General features: G+C 46.0%; 2 protein-coding genes across 4 annotated transcripts in view; both read right to left on the bottom strand.

Annotated features, from left to right (window-relative positions):
- Nucleotides 1-3,460: 3,460 nt before the first annotated feature.
- NME4 (NME/NM23 nucleoside diphosphate kinase 4) overlaps nucleotides 3,461-17,231 on the bottom strand; it is a 43,125-nt gene continuing 29,354 nt past the window's right edge. Inside the window, exon 6 of the transcript XR_014518847.1 lies at nucleotides 3,461-3,473. The gene's annotated coding sequence lies outside the window, so the exon portion shown is untranslated. The remainder of the gene's footprint in view (nucleotides 3,474-17,231) is intronic.
- Nucleotides 4,807-10,538, bottom strand: PERCC1 (proline and glutamate rich with coiled coil 1). 3 transcript variants are annotated; one of them, XM_083473866.1, is made up of 2 exons: nucleotides 10,495-10,538; nucleotides 4,807-6,583 (listed from the first exon to the last, which is right to left on the bottom strand). In XM_083473866.1, the coding sequence occupies exons 1-2, from the start codon at nucleotides 10,510-10,512 to the stop codon at nucleotides 5,669-5,671; spliced, it is 933 nt and encodes a 310-aa protein (XP_083329992.1). In that variant the 5' UTR covers nucleotides 10,513-10,538; the 3' UTR covers nucleotides 4,807-5,668. The 3 variants fall into 3 exon arrangements, with proteins under 3 accessions (XP_083329992.1, XP_083329994.1, XP_083329993.1); XM_083473868.1 differs by lacking the exon at nucleotides 10,495-10,538 and adding an exon at nucleotides 9,829-9,898; XM_083473867.1 differs by lacking the exon at nucleotides 10,495-10,538 and adding an exon at nucleotides 9,604-9,784.

Below are 17,231 nucleotides of genomic sequence, written 5' to 3'. Positions count from 1 at the left end.
TCTGTTCATAAGGGATTGTGTACGGGTGAGAGATCCTAGGGGTCAGGTTGCATTTACCTCCAGCCTAACATTGGGACACGGGTGGTGCTGTGGATTAAACCACAGAGCCAAGGACTTGCTGATCAGAAGGTCAGAGGTTCGAATCCCCGCGACGGGGTGAGCTCCCATTTCTCGGTCCGTGCTCCTGCTAACCTAGCAGTTCGAAAGCAAGTCAAAGTGCAAGTAGATAAATAGGTACCACTCCGGCGGGAAGGTAAATGGCGTTTCCGTGTGCTGCTCTGGTTCGCCAGAAGCGGCTTAGTCATGCTGGCCACATGACCTGGAAGCTGTATGCCGGCTCCCTCGGCCAGTAAAGCGAGATGAGCACTGCAACCCCAGAGTCGGCCACGTTTGGACCTAACAGCCAGGGGTCCCTTTACCTAACAACAATCTATGTCTTGAACTGTGATAAGCGTTATTGCTTACTGTCCTGCATCAGTCTTTTCTCTGGCTTTTTACTGCCAGGGAGAGGGATGTGTGGGCTTTTCTGCCTCAGGTGGCAAATTATTATTATGATGATGACAACTATTTTACTAATCCATGCAATTTCCCCAAAGCAGTGGACAATAAAAACAGCAAAAAAAAAACCCCCAAAAAACCACAGATGCATTAAACCACACAAAATAGAGGCCAGCTCTACCACTAGGCAGAGTTTAGCAGCTGCTTCAAGCATCAGGCACCGAGTGGACAGAGGTGCATGTGTCAATTTGCCATGGTGGCTGCCCTGCACCAGCTAAGCCAGACTGCTGCTTTCAAGCGGAGTGGATGATGCTGAAGTAAAATTTGCATTTGTTGCTCTTCCCACTTCTGACTTTGGTCCTGCTGACCGCTAGCATGTGGCCCCCAGAGGATTGTGCAGAAGGGGGCTGAAACAGGTTCCCCACCCTTGGTACACTGCATGGAGGGTACCATCTTGTCCTTGGACAACATTAAGCTGCCTTTACTATTCATCTTAAATGGGAAAATGCCTTGGTCCTAGGGCGACATTCCAGAAAAAAAACACTTTACCACTTTGGTTCTGGCCCTGGGAGAAGCTGGAAACTTTTTTTGTGAACAGTCTCTGCCTGTTAGTGAGGTCTATTATACCAGTAACCACAAGAGAGCAGTGGAGAGTTTTGCATGCTAACTGCGTATCTTTAAAGGTGTAGCATGCTGCCCCAGAGGACTGATCTGGTAGGAAGTGAATGCACAGATAGACAGCCATTCAGAACAAGCAAGGATTTTCCTTATTGTGTGCATTGTCAACTATGGAAGCAGCTGCCTCAAGATGTGATGACTGGCTCAAATGGTTTTAAAAGATAATTTAAAAGGGGACACATTTAAAGCACATGGCTTCCCTCAAATAATCCCAGGACTTGCAGTTTGTTAAGGGTGCTGGGAACTCTAGCACTTTGAGAAAGTAAGCTACAGTTCCCAGGATTCTTTTAGGGGAAGTGGTACAATAGGGCTTTAAATGTATTGTGTGAATGTGACCAAATTCTTGGAGGGAGCTTATTAGCCACAATAGCAAAGCAGAGTCTCCAGATCCAGTATACCTTTGTCTGTCATATATTGGGGGAGCTTAGGGATGCGGGTGGCGCTGTGGTCTAAACCAGGCATCCCCAAACTAGCCCTCCAGATGTTTTGAGACTACAACTCCCATCATCCAAAACAGGACCAGTGGTCAGGGATGATGGTAACTGTAGTCCCAAAACATCTGGAGGGCTGAGTTTGGGGGTGCCTGGTCTAAACCACTGAGCCTCTGGGTTTGCCAATCAGAAGGTTGATGGTTCAAATCCCCATGATGGGGTGAGCTCCCATTGCTTTGTCCTAGCTCCTGCCAACCTAGCAGTTCGAAAGCACGCCAGTGTAAGTAGATAAATAGGTACCACTGTGGCGGGAAGGCAAACGGTGTTTCCATGTGCTCTGGTTTCCGTCATGGTGTCCCGTTGCGCCAGAAGCGGTTTAGTCATGTTGGCCACATGACCTGGAAAGCTGTCTGTGGACAAACACTGGCTCCCTCAGCCTGAAAGAGAGATGAGTGCCACAACACCATAGTCGCCTTTGTCTGGACTTAACCATCCAGGGGTCCTTTACCTTTTTACTGGGAGAGCTGCATTGTGGATTAGTTATTGGACCTGGACTGGGTGACCAGGCAGATTTGTACATTTTGAAATTTGATAAGCTATGGAACTTTGCTGCTTTGATCTTTCTTTTTTATTTAACAAAAAAAAATTCTGTGGTATTTTATGTACTGTGACTTTGCTGTTATTTTTAACTGTCTAGTAATAGTTATCGCCATCATTTGGTTTCCTGTTTAATTATTATTATCTCATTTTGAGAGTTGATTTTAGCATGCAGCTATATTAACCAGCTTCATTTCTGAAATATACTCGGAGTCCTGTAGTGATTTCATGCTCTTTATTGCAGCTTATAAAACAGTGAGTTTAATTGGCTCCCCTAAACCTCAGGCTTTTATATACATTATTTACACAATGAGTCCCGTCTGATTGGCTGATTCTGCTTCCCTCCTGGAGCCTGACTGGTCTTTTCCTGTAGGCCAATCAATTGTTGCATTCTACAATCCTACCAGCCTAATAGGCTGATTAACTTCCTCCTGGAGCCTGATTGGTCTTCTCCTGCAAGCCAATCAGTTGTTGCATTCTAGGATCCTACTTGCCTATTGTTCTAGGATCCAAGCTTAGTACATAACCATTTCCACGCAACCGATGCCCCTGGAGACCTAGCAAACAGCCATCCAGCATTTTGGCTCTTGCTGTATCCCTCCAAAACTTCTTCCAGTCTGCCATGGTGTTGTTTGTCGGGAGGAGATGTAGAGAAGGGCTGGGGAGGGGTGCCTGCCTGCCTCTCTTATTATGTTGAGGCACTCTTTAGTACAGATGTAAAACTGGGGTCTAAATGAGATCTCTGGACAATATGCAGTCAGATGGCGAGGTTCTGCGACTCCCTTTTGTTTAACAATAGCAAGAACAAAATTACATTTTCCACCCAAATTACATTGTGGAAATGAAAGAAGTCAACATGGAATGGCTGCTTGGGTGAAAGGGCTGTGAGTTCAGTTCAGTTCTGGGACTGAAAGCAAATCCCCAGATTTGGAATAGGCTCAGAGAAGGGATAGGCAAATCTGTCAATTTTTGCTTCTCATTTTTCCAGTCTTCCAGTTTAGTTCTCCACACCGGTTTGCAGATATATTTTTTGAAGTCCTCATCAAAAGTGGTACTTCGGGTTAAGAACTTAATTCGTTCTGGAGGTTCGTTCTTAACCTGAAACTGTTCTTAACCTGAAGCACCACTTTAGCTAATGGGGCCTCCTGCTGCCACCGCACCACCACCATACAATTTCTTTTCTCATCCTGAAGCAACGTTCTTAACCCGAGGTATTATTTCTGGGTTAGCGGAGTCTGTAACCTGAAGCGTCTGTAACCTGCAGTACCACTGTATTTCCCTGCAAGTTACTCCTAGGAAGAACTTACTGAAAGTAAGAGCTGTTCAACAGTGGAAGGGACTAGCTTAGAAGGTGGCAGGATCTCTTTCATTGAAGGTTTTTAAACAGAGGTTGGATGGTTATCTGTCAGGGATCCTTTAGCTGTGATTCCTGCATTGTAGGGAGTTATTCTAGATGACCCTTGGTGTTCTTTCCAACTCTACAATTCTATGACTCTAACCGTCACTTTTTGTATGCAATTTTGCTCAATATACCAATTTTTGCTCATTATCCCCAATGTGTTGTGTTTTTGTATTTCATTTTCACTAGCATATTGCATTTCTATGTACACTTTGCCCTATAGTGTATGCATTTTTGTGCACATTACTTGGCTGCAGAACTGCATTGCAACATATGGGAAAGTGAAGCTTTCAAAGGGTGGCTGCAGTTTGGTCTGTGTAAGTGCAAATTAGGTGGGTGAGGGCAGGCAGGTTGGTGGGGGCATTGCCCCATTTGCCCTAATGGGCTGGCCTCCACTGGACATGCTGGGCACGTAAATAGATGAGAAGATTGATCAGGTTGCCTCCTTTTCTAGCAAAAGAATTGATTGATTGGCCTACAAAGAAGGCATGGAAGAAGCAGATAAGAGTCTCTTTTTGTGCAGACACAACAGGTTTGCTTAGCAGAAGACAAATGATTTTGCTCTCCAGACACTCCTATCGTTGCACCATTTATTGCACACATGCATACAGACACCCTTCCTGATGTCATCTTGATTTCAAAATCACTGCTTCACATAGCCCTCTTCATTGCACATATGGAAACTGGATGATGATGATTATTATTAACCAATGTTCATCCTCCTCAGAGTACGTCTGTTGAAATTAATGGATATGACCAAATTAGAACTATAGAAGTGTACAGTTGGTTAGGGTTCCTTCAAAAGGTAAAAACCAGGATACCCTGAAAAAAAGACCCCAGAAGACCCCAAAATTGTTGTTGAGCTTCAAGGAAACCCCCAAAGTTGTTGAGCTTTTTTTTAAACAAAAACACCCCCAAAAGGTGATTTTCCTCTTGATTTGTTTAAGATTAAGGACAAAGCACCGCCTTTCACCCTGGATATCAATTCTGCCTTTGAAATCCCAGTGTGGCAGTCCTACAGTTAGAAGGGCACCAAGCATCATCTAGTTCAATCCCCTAAACCCATTGATTTCAGGACTTAGTTGGATTCAGCCCTTAGAATTGATGAAATACATCAGTATTTCACAGATTCTCCGTATCTTCTTTCATACCCTTTTATAACAACCCTGTAAAACAGGCCAGTATTGCTTTATGCATTTATTTATTATTACTTTTACAAAACACCTTTCTTACAAAGTGTTCAAGGTGGCACACACAGCTCTCAACTCCCATCCTTACACCTCCACCCCCTAGAGTTGGCACACCTGGTACAAATGGACTTGAGATGAAGCCTGTGCTCTTGCAGATAGTGCGTTACTCCAACTCCCAGCAGCCGGGGATGATGGGTATTGTAGTCCAGCAACATCTGGAGGGCCACATGTTCTCCATTGCTGCATTCAATCCATCCCAAAAGGCTTCTGCCTCCAGAGCCACCACAGACTGGGTCCAGTTGTGAGCCTGCCAGGGCAACTGGTTCTGCCCTCTGGCTCCACCACCCCTCCCCTAGACTCAGAATGGACAGCAAATGTTCAGAGAGAGTCAGTTCCCTTGTGGGGGGAAAGTACTGGAGGAGAGTCACATTCCCACCCCCCACAATATTTATTTACAATTATACAAGTTGAGCAAGAGAGAAGGGAGACCAGGTCTCCAATAGGTCAGGGGGTGGTGATATTTTGGGGGCCAATGGGAAGATAATGACACTTTGAAATAGTGATGGAGGTGGGAGATAGTGCTGGAGGTGGGTGGCATAACACAAAATGGCGGCGGGGTGTGCGGCATGAGAGAAAATGGCCGAAACAGGGGGTATGGCATAAAAGAAAATGGCTGCCGCAGTTGAAAGAGTAGAAAAAGAGACAGGAACATAAAATGGTGCAGACATTGCTCCCACCCCCGATCTTGTGCATTGTCAATTTTTGAGGGGATATTCATGGGAGCCATGGTGGGCACAGGGCTAATGGTCCCTGCAATAGGGACAGGGCTGGGGCCCATGTGAGAAGAATTCAGACGTTGCAACCCTTCTGAACCCTCATAGACCACCAAAATGGTCAGTGTCTACCACCCTCCGGTTTGTTTCGCTAGGATGCTCTCGGCTGGGATTCAGGTCCTCCTGGCAGGTTTCGGAAGTCCAGTTGGCCAGCAGGTCACTGAAATCTGGAGGGTTGCCATTGAGTATGCAGACAGGGCTGAGGGATGGCTCTTTCCAGAAGGACTGGGGCAACTTCCTGCCATGCATGGGGGTGATGTGGCCATACTTCCTCTCCAGCCTCAGCTTCCTGTTCTCAGAGGAGGCTCGCTGCTTGACGCACCTGACCAGGGCATATTCAAAGAGCTCAGCCAGAGGACCCATCTTCTCTGCGTCCTCTTTGCTGCAGAAAGATCTCCACAGCTGCCTCTCCAGCTGTGCTGGGGGCTTCGAGGGGTCAGGGAGGTCACTGCTGTCGTCTTCTTCCCCAATCTGGGAAATCCTGACTAGGTCAGCATAGTACAGAACCTGCCCTGACAGCTGAGGGGAGTGGCGGTCCTCGTAGATGTTGCAGGACTCTGAGCCTTCCTCTTTGCTCTTCCGGCCGAAATATCTCTGGATGTCATCGCTGATCCGCTCGGCGAACCGAAGGAGCTGCAGCGTCACCTCTGTGTTGCTCAAGCTGGAGTCGGCAGCGCCTCTGTCTGGACTGCAACCTGCAGAATTGCCTACTGTTTCCATATCCTCCCTCTCTTCTTCTTCTTCCTCCTCCTCCTCCTCTTCCTCTTCCTCTTCTGCCTCCATTTCCTCCTCCTCCTCCTCCGATAAGTCTTGGAAAATCATTTCCTGGCAGGTTGTGGTGGATAGGAACGAATTCCGGAATGCTGTGGGCAGCTTAAATTTGCTTAGGCTTTGTATTACCCCAGCGGCCATTTCCCCCGCTCCTATCTCCACGCTGTACAAGTGGTTGAATCTGGACTAAATAAACAGCGAGGAGAACAAAGCGTCAGGTGTCTGCCAAGGAGAGGGAATGCACAGTATAGCTATCTTTTGTGGTTATTATCATCCTCTAAGAGGGAACTTGAGTGGTGAGTGCTGACAGAACTGGACACACTGAGAAATTAGGAGGTGGTATTTACATATTCCTGGAGCACCCCCTAGTAATAATTAGTACACTGTAATTTAAAAAGGGGTGGGGGGTCCAAAAAAACAAAAACAAATCAGAACTCCCCTCCTCTCCCCGCAACAGCCCAGGGACTACTGGGTATGCTCTGTGGCTTCCAGAAACCATAAAACGGGTTGGGGAAACCCTTCCAGTCTGAGGGCCACATTTCCTTCTAGACAATCTTCTCGGGGCCACATGTGGGCAAGGCCAGAGGCAAAAGCCACAAATGTACACTCATTCATTCATTCATTATATTTATGTCCCACCATTTCTCCCCAAGGAGCTCCAGGCTCTCTCCCTCCCCGTTTAATCTCCGCAACAGCCCTGTGAGGTAGGTTAGGCTGAGAGGCAGTGACTGGCCCAGGGTCATGCAGTGAGCTTTGCGGATGGGTGGGGATTGTGAACCCTGGTTTCCAAGGTCCGACACTTTAACCACTACACCACTCTGGCTAATTTCTACATGCACTGGCACAGTCTTTTACATCTTCCATGCAAACGAGGCATTATCAGACTTCAAGGGCACATTCCAGCCAGGCAAAAGCGGCTGGTTTGTGTGTTTATGAAACTGGGCCAGCCAGGGAGGGGTGTATTGCATTAACAGAAAATAACAGGAAATAATAATAATAATAATAATAATAATAATAATAATAATAATAGAAAAATGACTTCAAAGTTGTTGTTCTTTTTAATGATAAAAGGAAACGGAGGAGGAGCTTAAACTCATCTGCCAACAATGAGCTTCTGGACAGCAGACCAGAGCAAGCAAATAGGCCACCTGGTCACAGTTGTCCCTTCCTTGCTGAGGTGATATCTACTCTAATTCTCTTTAAATCACCACCTTTTACCACTTATCTGCCCCTTTCACATGGTGGGGTCCTTGGTCCCCAACGGCATCTTAGAAGTGTGGAACTTATTCCAAACTGACTGTTTTACTTCAAACTGCATGTAGGGTGTATGCCGTTTTTATTTTAAACTCCCCCACATCAAAAGCTCCATGCATGCAGAAAGTTCGCCTGTTAGGGAAAGGGATAGAGGAAGGACAGGGAACTTGCAGCCCTTGCTGCTGCATTCCCATCACTCCAAGCCAGCACGGCCAATGATTGCGGTGTGAGCAGCTGTAATCCAATAATACTGGAAGTTTTCATCCCTGAGCGACCCTTTCCCCCTGGTCTGCTAGCGTGCTCCATGCAGGGAGCTATAGATGCAGGACAGCTTTCGAAAATAGGACATCATCTGTACACACTCTAGACAACAGGTATGTGTGGCTAAGTGGGATCAGCTCAGAATTCTACCATTGTGCTTAATGTCCTCATTCTAATGCCTGGCTTATGTGCTCCAAAATAAGAACATAAGACAAGCTTGCTGGATCAGGCCAGTTACCCGTCTAGTCCTATATCCTGTTCTCACAGTGACCACCCAGATACCTGTGGGAAACCCTCAAGCAACACTATGGCCTCCTGTGGTTTCCTGTAACTGCTATCCAGAAGTATTGCTGCCTCCATCCATGGAGGCAGAACATAGTTGTCATAGAATCATATTGATTGATAGCCTCCAGAAATTGGTGGCCTTCACTGCCTCCTGGGTGGGGGCGGTCCTATTTTATTTTATTTTATTTTATTTTATTTTATTTTATTTTATTTTATTTTATTTATACCCCACCCTCCCCGGCCAAGACTGGGCTCAGGGTGGCTAACATCAGGTATAAAAACAATTGATTAAAATACAACTTAAAAACAAGATTAAAATACTACTTAAAATGCAGCCTCATTTCAGTGGAAGCCAGATCAAAAACTGTTTGGGGGGAGAAAACATCAAATCTTCACCAAGGCCAACTATCCAGACTGGTCCTACGTGGGCCAGAAAAGCCAGGGAATTCCCCAAATAGGGGTTCCATCACAGAAGGAAAAGGAAAGAAGGGGAGGGGATCAGGCTGGTTCCAAGCCAAAGGCCAGGTGGAACAACTTCTGTCTTCCAGGCCCTGTGGACTAGGGCAGGGGGAAACCAGGTTCAAATCCCTATCTAGCCATGAAGCTTGGTGGGTAACCTTGAGTCAATCGATATTTAATGGGCTAGCCTACCCCACAGGGTTGTGGTGAGGATAAAATGTGGGTGGAAGGAGGGTGTTACCAGGTATGTGCCTTGAGCTTCTCAGATAAAAGATAGGCCACAGGTGCAACAAATCGCAAAATGGTCTCATTCTTGTGCATGTGCAGACCACGTACACAGATGGCTTCCTAGTTTGTGGCAGTTGAAAAGGGGACCTAGGAAGCCACTTTATATTAAATTGCACAATTGGTCCATCTAGCCCACTAATGGCTGCACTGACCAGCAGCAGCTCTCCAGCGTTTCAGGCAGGCGTCTCCCCCCGCCTTACCTGAAGATGCTGGAAACTGAATCTGAGATCTGCCACTGAGCTACTGCTGTTTTCCCAAGCATGGAGAGCTGTCTTATACTGAGACTGAGTCAAATCACTGGTCCATCTATCTCAGTTGTGTCTACACTGACTGGCAGCAGCTCTCCAGAGTTTCGGGCTTTCTTAGCCCTACCTGGGACCTTCTGCATGCAAAGCAGATGCTCTACCACTGACTTACATCTCTTCCTTACAACTTAGGAAGTTTCCTTATACTAAGTCAGACCATCAAACCCTGAATGGCCTTACACTGACTGGCAGCAGCAGCAGATCTCTAGTGTTTCAGAGAGGAAGTCTTTCCCCCAGTCCTGCCTGGAGATACTGGGGCCTGGGCCTGGGACCTACATGCAAAGCAGATGCTTTACCCCTGAGCAACAGCCATTCCCCTTGCAAGGTCTTCTCTCCCCCGGTCTCTCCACTTACCTGTCCACTGCAGCTCAGCCCCCTACTTCTCCTCTGCCAACTCTCAGCCCTTCCACCTGGGGCTGAAGTATTTATAGTGGCACTGCGAAACTGGGGACTAGCAAATATTTGGCGGCTGTATTGTAATCGTAGACTCGGTAAACAAAACTCTGGTTTGCTTTAATGCCCGGCAACCGGAGAACACTGTAGACAAGGAGCCTGGGAGGACGGGGAGATAGGGCTCACCTTAATGGTTGACTTCCTGGGGGATTTTCGAGTGTTATTCCTGCCGGTCCCCCTATTAGGTCTGCTGCCACAGCTGCCAAACCTCACCTCTCCCCCCCCCCGCCCCCCCAGCACACGTTGACAGAGGACTTCTTATCTCCAGTGTTGATTTGGAGACGAAATCGAGCCTCGTCAAATAGGCATAAAATTAAATTTCATGGTATTTTGACTCCAGGAGTAGGCATCATCTCCAGAAGCAAGTAACGCTTATCCGACAACGCCTGTGCAAATAGTAAGATGCCAAGCCAGAAGAGCAAGGTAACTAACTGGCGACCGGGGCAAATTGGTCAGATTCATTTTTCTGAGCTTAGGTTGATTTCCACATCAGTTTGAATCCCTATTGGCATTCCTTGAAGACCTGCCTACAGTATTTAGGCAAGCTTTCCCCTGAGCTTGAACTTCCTGACCCAACAACTGTTTCCGCTGCTCTTTTAACTGCTTGAAGTATTATGCTTTCCAATGGGCTTCTTTTATCGTATAGTTCTAATTATGGGTTTTTAAAATTCTTTTGTTTGAATTATTTTTTATTGGGCACTTTGTATGGACTTCATAGCTGGTTTCATACTTGTAAAATATAAATAAAATAATAATTATAATTACCATTAAACCAATAGTTGTTATACATACCTGTACCTTCTTTTTCATTGTTTGGGGTGCATTTTCTCATTTATTGATGAGGCCTAAGTGCCCCCCCTCCTTTCAGCACCTCTCCTGCCCCCCCCCTCAGTTGCAAGGCTGTTCTGCAGCAAACGCCTCCTAAGGGCTTCATAAATCAAATTATTACGTTGCTTCCTGTGATTTACCATACAAATTGGTGCCCATAAATCAATTAGAACGGGAGGTGAGGCAGGCCGTCGAAGCCATTATCTTCAACCCATTAGGGATGGGCTTCATTAGGGTGAAGAAGAGGCCAGGGCTCCTTTAAGAAACAAAAACAATTCTAACATATGTCCCTTTTTTATACAGTGGTACCTCGGGTACAGACGCTTCAGGTTACAGACGCTTCAGGTTACAGACTCCGCTAACCCATAAATAGTACCTTGGGTTAAGAACTTTGCTTCAGGATGAGAACAGAAATCATGCAGCAGCGGTGCAGCGGCAGCAGGAGGCCCCATTAGCTAAAGTGGTGCTTCAGGTTAAGAACAGTTTCAGGTTAAGAACAGACCTCCAGAACGAATTAAGTTCTTAACCCAAGGTACCACTGTACTTCTTTTCTAGCAGCCAAATGTCTGGGGCTACTCCTGGCTGTAGGTGGCCAAAATATATAAACCCACAGAAGCACTCCTTACACTGATCTGCAGACCCTTCTAAGCCCGGGGTTCCCAGACTGTGGTTTGTGGATCATTGGTGGCACACACACTTCATTCAGGGGGTCTGCTGCATGTTTGCATTAGATATACACATTGGTTTGTCATTGTATCTTTTATTGCTACTTTTATTGCTGAGTTAAACTGTGGAACTCCCTCCCACAGGAGGCAGGATGGCATTAAAAGAGGATTCGACAAATTCATGCAGGAGAGGGCTATCAGTGACTATGAGCCGTCATGGCTATGGGCTACTTCCACAGCTGGAGGCAGTGGTGCTTCTGGGTACTAGTTGCTGGAAGCCACGGGAGGAGAAAGGGCTCTGGTTTCAAATCCTGCTTGCTGGTTTCCCACAGGCATCCGGTTGGCCACTGTGAGAGCAGGACGCTGAACCAGATGGACCACCGGCCTGATTCACCAGACACTTATCTTGAGTTTTATTGTACAGTATTACAGATTGGAACTCTATGAAACACAAACTGTACCACCACAAAAGAAGCAAATTCAAAAATAGAGTTAAAGAGCATACATCAACTACACCTGACAATCGCTACAACAGTGTTATGAGTTTGTGGGTACCAGACTTCTAATCTCTGAACCCAGCAAGTGTTAAAAGCTATTTGAGCCTCCTGGGTGATGGGCTATTAAGAGAACAGAGGAAAGAGGGCTCTGTGTCCGATGCTGGACACCTCCTCCAGCTCTCAAGATAGTTAGAAAGAAAAGCCTGAGTTTGAGAGCAGAGTTACGTGAGCTAGAAGTTGGAGGCAAAAGCTGCAGGCTGCTAAGGCAGAGAGAGAGAACCTTGGCTGATTTGCGTTCAAATGGGAAAAGCAAAACCTTTTTGGGTTGCTAGCGCCATGAAGCCATCCATTGCAGGCTCAGGTTGTGTATATGTGTAAATGAACCGTATATCCTAAAGATACCACAGTCTCCACTGTGCCTCATTTCCAAAAGGAAACATGAACCCCTGGAATTTTGCACCGCTCAGAGATTGGGGTGGCATGCAACAGTAGGTAAGGAAATAATGAAAGCCAAGACCCTCTGCAATGGTCAAGTGGTCCGGAGGGCAGAATTTAGGGGCCACTGCTTTATACAGTTTGTGTCTTGCAAAGCCACACTCTTACTATGGATGGATGGATGGATGGATGGATGGATGGATTGTTCATCATCACTGTCTTCATGTTTCTTTGTTTCTTTGTTTGTTTGTTTGTTTGTTTGTTTACAGACACTGCTCCCACCCTGGAATCTGAACCCTAACGGCAAGAAGGTGCAGCATTTTAAAATCCGGGGTTCTTTTGCTGCACAGACTGGAAGGTGGCTCCCCCTACCTTCGCTCTTCCCTTGCTGGTCTCTTGTGCCTGGAACTTGGAACAAGCGACGTGCAAGGACCCAGACCCACATGGGAGCACTTAGACTTCTCCAAACATTCACGCTGGCAGCCCTCCTGCCTCAATAGCCACTATCTAGCCCATTTGCTGGCTTGACAAACATGTTTAGATACACAGACAGATCGGAGCGGCAACTGATAAGCCAAGCCAGTCATCACCCCTTCAATATGCTCCTCTGACGTCACTGTGGCTGCCTCCTCCTCCTCCTCTTAGGACAAATGTGGAGAGAACTACAGCTGGCTTTGGGACACTTGGGTGGGGTGTATGGTAGGGACATAATTGCATCCTATGTCCATCACCTGAAGCAGCTGCCTTATGTGACTTCATGGCAGGGCTGTACTGGACACCTTGCTCCATTCACTTGTATGGAACATAGAAAAAGGCCCGCAACTGAGAAAACCTGGTTAGGGACCATGCAAGAGACAGGCAGACAAGCAGGCAGGCAGGCAGGCAGGCAGGCAGGCTGAGAGACAGACATAATTGCCCCTCATCTGAAGCAGAATACACACCATACTTTAAACCACATTTAAAGGACATGGCTCCCTCCTGGGAGAATCCTGGGAGCTGCAGATTATCTCCCCAAAGAACTACAGTTCCCAGCACTCTTAACAAACTGTGCTTAGATTCCAGTGCCTCAAGAGGACTAGGATAATAATAAAATCATATGTGGTGGGAATGTAAAGAAATTTTAAAAATTTGGGAAATGATATATAATGAATTGAAGAAAATGTTTAAAATGACATTTGTAAAAAAAAAAACCCAGAAGCATTTTTGTTAGGGATTGTAGGACAAGACCTGCCAAAGAAAACAAAGAACTTATTTATGTATGCAACAACAGCGGCAAGAGTCTTGATAGCACAAGGATGGAAGAATGAGGAAACCCTGACAAAAGAACAGTGGCAAGAGAAATTGATGAACTATGCAGAAATGGCTAAACTGATATACAAACTGAGAGATAAAGACAACTGTGACTTTAAAGAAGAATGGGAACTTTTCACATATTATTTAAAAAGACAACAAAACGAACTGGACTCCTTGGCAGGTTTTGAATAAACATACACAAATCTTTTGATTGATAATGTAGTGGATAGATAATATGAGGATACAATTTTACAGTATGCAGAGAACAATATGAGTTGAGAAATCAGAGAGAGGAGCTGAGGGAGGTCTTGGGGGGGAAGGAGGGAGGGTTTGATGGGGAGGTGGGGGGGAAATGGGGAAATGATGAATATGAGATGCTTTGATATGTTGTTATATTGAAATTGTTAATATATTATTTTTTTTAAAAAAAAAAGAGGACAAGGATGGTGGGGATCATGCTCCCCTTTTTGAAAGGGCACCTGCCTTCACCATCTTGGGTTTCGCCGCCCTTGGGGAGCTGTAGTCCCGCTCTTGGTGGGTGGGTTGGCTGGCAAACGGCAACGGGAAAGGTGGCAAGAGAGGCAGCTGTGTGCCAACTCACTGAGAACAGCTTCTCTCCTTCCCCCTGTTAAGAGACAGCCACTCCGCGCCACCATTCCTCCAACTAATAAAGAGAGTTTTGACAGCGCAGTATGGGGCCACAGAGCATCTGTCTGGGCATATGCTTCTGTGGCGAGGCCTCGGGTTTTCTCATTAAAAAAACAAAACATAAACACCGTTCACCTTTCTGCGAAGCCAGCTTCTGCCTTATCACAGTGGCTTCTGGAAAGCAGCAGCAGCCAGGGTGGCTGTGGGTCAGGGGCTGCAGCTCCCTGATCCCTATAGGAGGATTCTGGGCCCTCTTCTTGGTCTCCATGCAAGAGTGGAGGAAAAATCAATAGCTCCAATATGTCAGCACTCCAAACGAGCTGCAATAATATGACACCCACCATTAACCCCACAAGCACTCCAGCACAACTCTGCCCATTAGAAGGAGCAGTAGGTGGAAAACGTTTGGCGTGCCTGTATTCACCAGGACCGTAAGAGCAAAGAGTTGGTGCGCTGGTCTCTGGGATGGGTGCCTGAGGATGTGGCGGAGCTTGCTTAGAGAATCACAGAATTGTAGAGATGGAAGGGACCAATGCTGCAGGTCATCTAGTCCAACCCCCTGCAATACAGTGGTACCTCGGGTTACATATGCTTCAGGTTACAGACTCCACTAACCCAGAAATAGTACCTCGGGTTAAGAACTTTACTTCAGGATGAGAACAGAAATTGTGCTCCGGCGGCGCAGCGGCAGCAGGAGGCCCCATTAGCTAAAGTGGTGCTTCAGGTTAAGAACAGTTTCAAGTTAATAACGGACCTCCGGAACGAATTAAGTTCTTAACCCGAGGTACCACTGTACAGGAATCTCGGCTAAAGCATTCATAACAGAGACCTACCCAATCTCTATTCTATTCTATTCAGAGACCCACCCAATCTCTGCTTTAAAACCTCCAAGGTGAGTCCACAACCTACTGCAGGTGTCTGTTCCACTGTCAAACTGCTCTTACTATCAGAAAATTCAGGATCAGATGTTTTGCTCTCCCTGTTTCCCTGAGCATTTCATGGGGATCCCTTTTACTCTAGAAAATATGGTTTGTTTCAGATCCATACCATACATTTCTGTAGAGGTAGGGCCACAGCTTAGCTGTAGAGCAACTGCTTTGCGTGCAGAAGGCCCCAGGTTCAATCCTTGGTGTCTCCAGGTAAAGGTGGGACTCCTCCCTGAATTTCTGGACAGCCACTGCCAGTCAGTGCAGGCAACACTGAGCTAGATGGACCTGTTGCCTGACTCAGCGTAGGCAGCTTCCTATGTTTTCCTTATGCGCCATCCTGATCGCTGACAGCTTTTGGTGGGGAATTGCTGGCGGCTCCCCACTTGCCCCTGTGTTTTGACTGGCCTTTATTGTGGCAGGTCCCGCCCTGTGGAACTCCCTGCCTCTAGAGATTTGGCAGGAATTGTACCTGCCATCTCTCAGGTGTCATCTGAAAACTGTATTGCTTAGGCAGGTCTACACAATACAATCGTTTTTCTTTTTAACCCGTCAGTATTTACTGAAGTTTTATTGACGTTTTTACTGTTGGGTTTTTTTTAACAGATACTTTTACTGGTTTTTTTATTATAATCTTGTATGTTGTAAACCACCATGATATATTTTTATGAAAGTGTGGATTACAGGTACTAATATATATATATAATTGAAAGTGCTCTTGTAGAAAAAGAAAAGTTTTTGTATATCGCTTAGGAATTTTTTTTTAATTAATTGGCTTAGAAATGCTTTTAAACAGACAAAGAAATAAAATTTCATTGCCTGTCAACAAGACCTTTTAGCTGCTTGTGTAAGACAAACATGCCATTTACTGTGCAATAGAATCAACTGACATAAATCCAGTACTAAAAATGGCAACATGGAGAAATCCTTGGCAGAATATGTTGGTCCCCAGGCCACTCAAAGCCACCCTAACAGTAAGATTTCAAAGGAGATAGATAGGTAGACAGACGGACGGAAGCCAACTGAGGATAGCACTTCTGTTTGGTGAAGTGGGCTCTCTAGACCGCAAAAGCTTGTGCTGCAATAAATCTCCAAGGTGCTGCATGGAAGCTTGTGCCATCCTTAGTCTTTAAGATGCTACAAGTCACTCTGTTCTTTCTTCTGTTCATTTTTCTTTTGCAGAAAGTGGCTGTTGACGTGTCCAGAATAGAATATGGGCGTCAATGCCCTCTGCTGTCTAGAAGCAGAGATGCGCATCCTGGATTACTGTCACCTGTGCTGTCTGAGATGCTGCTACAGCTTGATGCAGTTCATCAAGCCCAGGTTAAGTGGGGTGGAGCGGTGGGGAGAGAAGGGGAATGAAGCATGTCCCAAATTCAATTACAATCTTTTAAAATACTCACAAGGAGGTTTGACACATTTGGAAGCTTTCTGCTACCTGCGTTCACAAGTAGGGAGACCACTTTGCATTGAAGAGAAATGAGAAAACGCTTCATCAAAAAAGAGGATGCCGATTTGCAAGTGCATGTGTTGATTTCCCATATATGTACAGATGCAACTTTAGGTACAATTACTATAGAGGCAATGTGTTAAGTTGTGGGTGAACATATCAGACGACACAGCGATTCTTCAAACAGCTCTTGTTTATTCACAGGCCAGAACAGAACTGAACTGAAGGGTTCAGCCAGCCTGCTTATATAGAGCTCCACTAGAATGCAACAGTAACCATTTTCTGTAACTATCCAATCACTGAACGTCACTTTCGATCCCTTATTTGCATATGTGGACCTAAACTATCTACAGTATCCCCCTGCTGGCCCAGGGTGAGAACTTCAGTACATAACACCATGTAACTAGATATACAATACATCTTGCCATAGTGGGGACCCTATAGCCACCCACAAGTCCACGGTGCCTATTCAGTCAATTGCCCAGGAGCTTGCAAATTCAAGATGCCTCCTTTCTCTCCCTTCGAGTGGTTCTTTTATCTTATTCATAGAGGATGCCTTCAAGTAGACCAGCAATCCTTTTCAGATCCTGGCTCACCCTTAATCAAAACATGCATTGTAGGATCCATTTCTCTCTTTTTTGCCTTGTATGATGTACTGACCCACCAGAGGGTTGTCCTCCGATTCCCCCTTCAAATAAAGTTGCTGTCTTCTGTTAAGTAGGAGATGTGTCCTGTTACAGAGAGGAGGGGGGCAGGGGAAGTCCTGGTAAGATGTCCAGGCTGAAAT

The sequence above is a fragment of the Podarcis liolepis genome (genome assembly GCF_965112155.1).
Source record: "Podarcis liolepis genome assembly, chromosome: 14".
Lineage (NCBI taxonomy): Eukaryota > Metazoa > Chordata > Lepidosauria > Squamata > Lacertidae > Podarcis > Podarcis liolepis.
The sequence above is the reverse complement of the archived record's forward strand: the minus strand, read 5'-3'. Positions and strand labels throughout refer to the sequence as shown.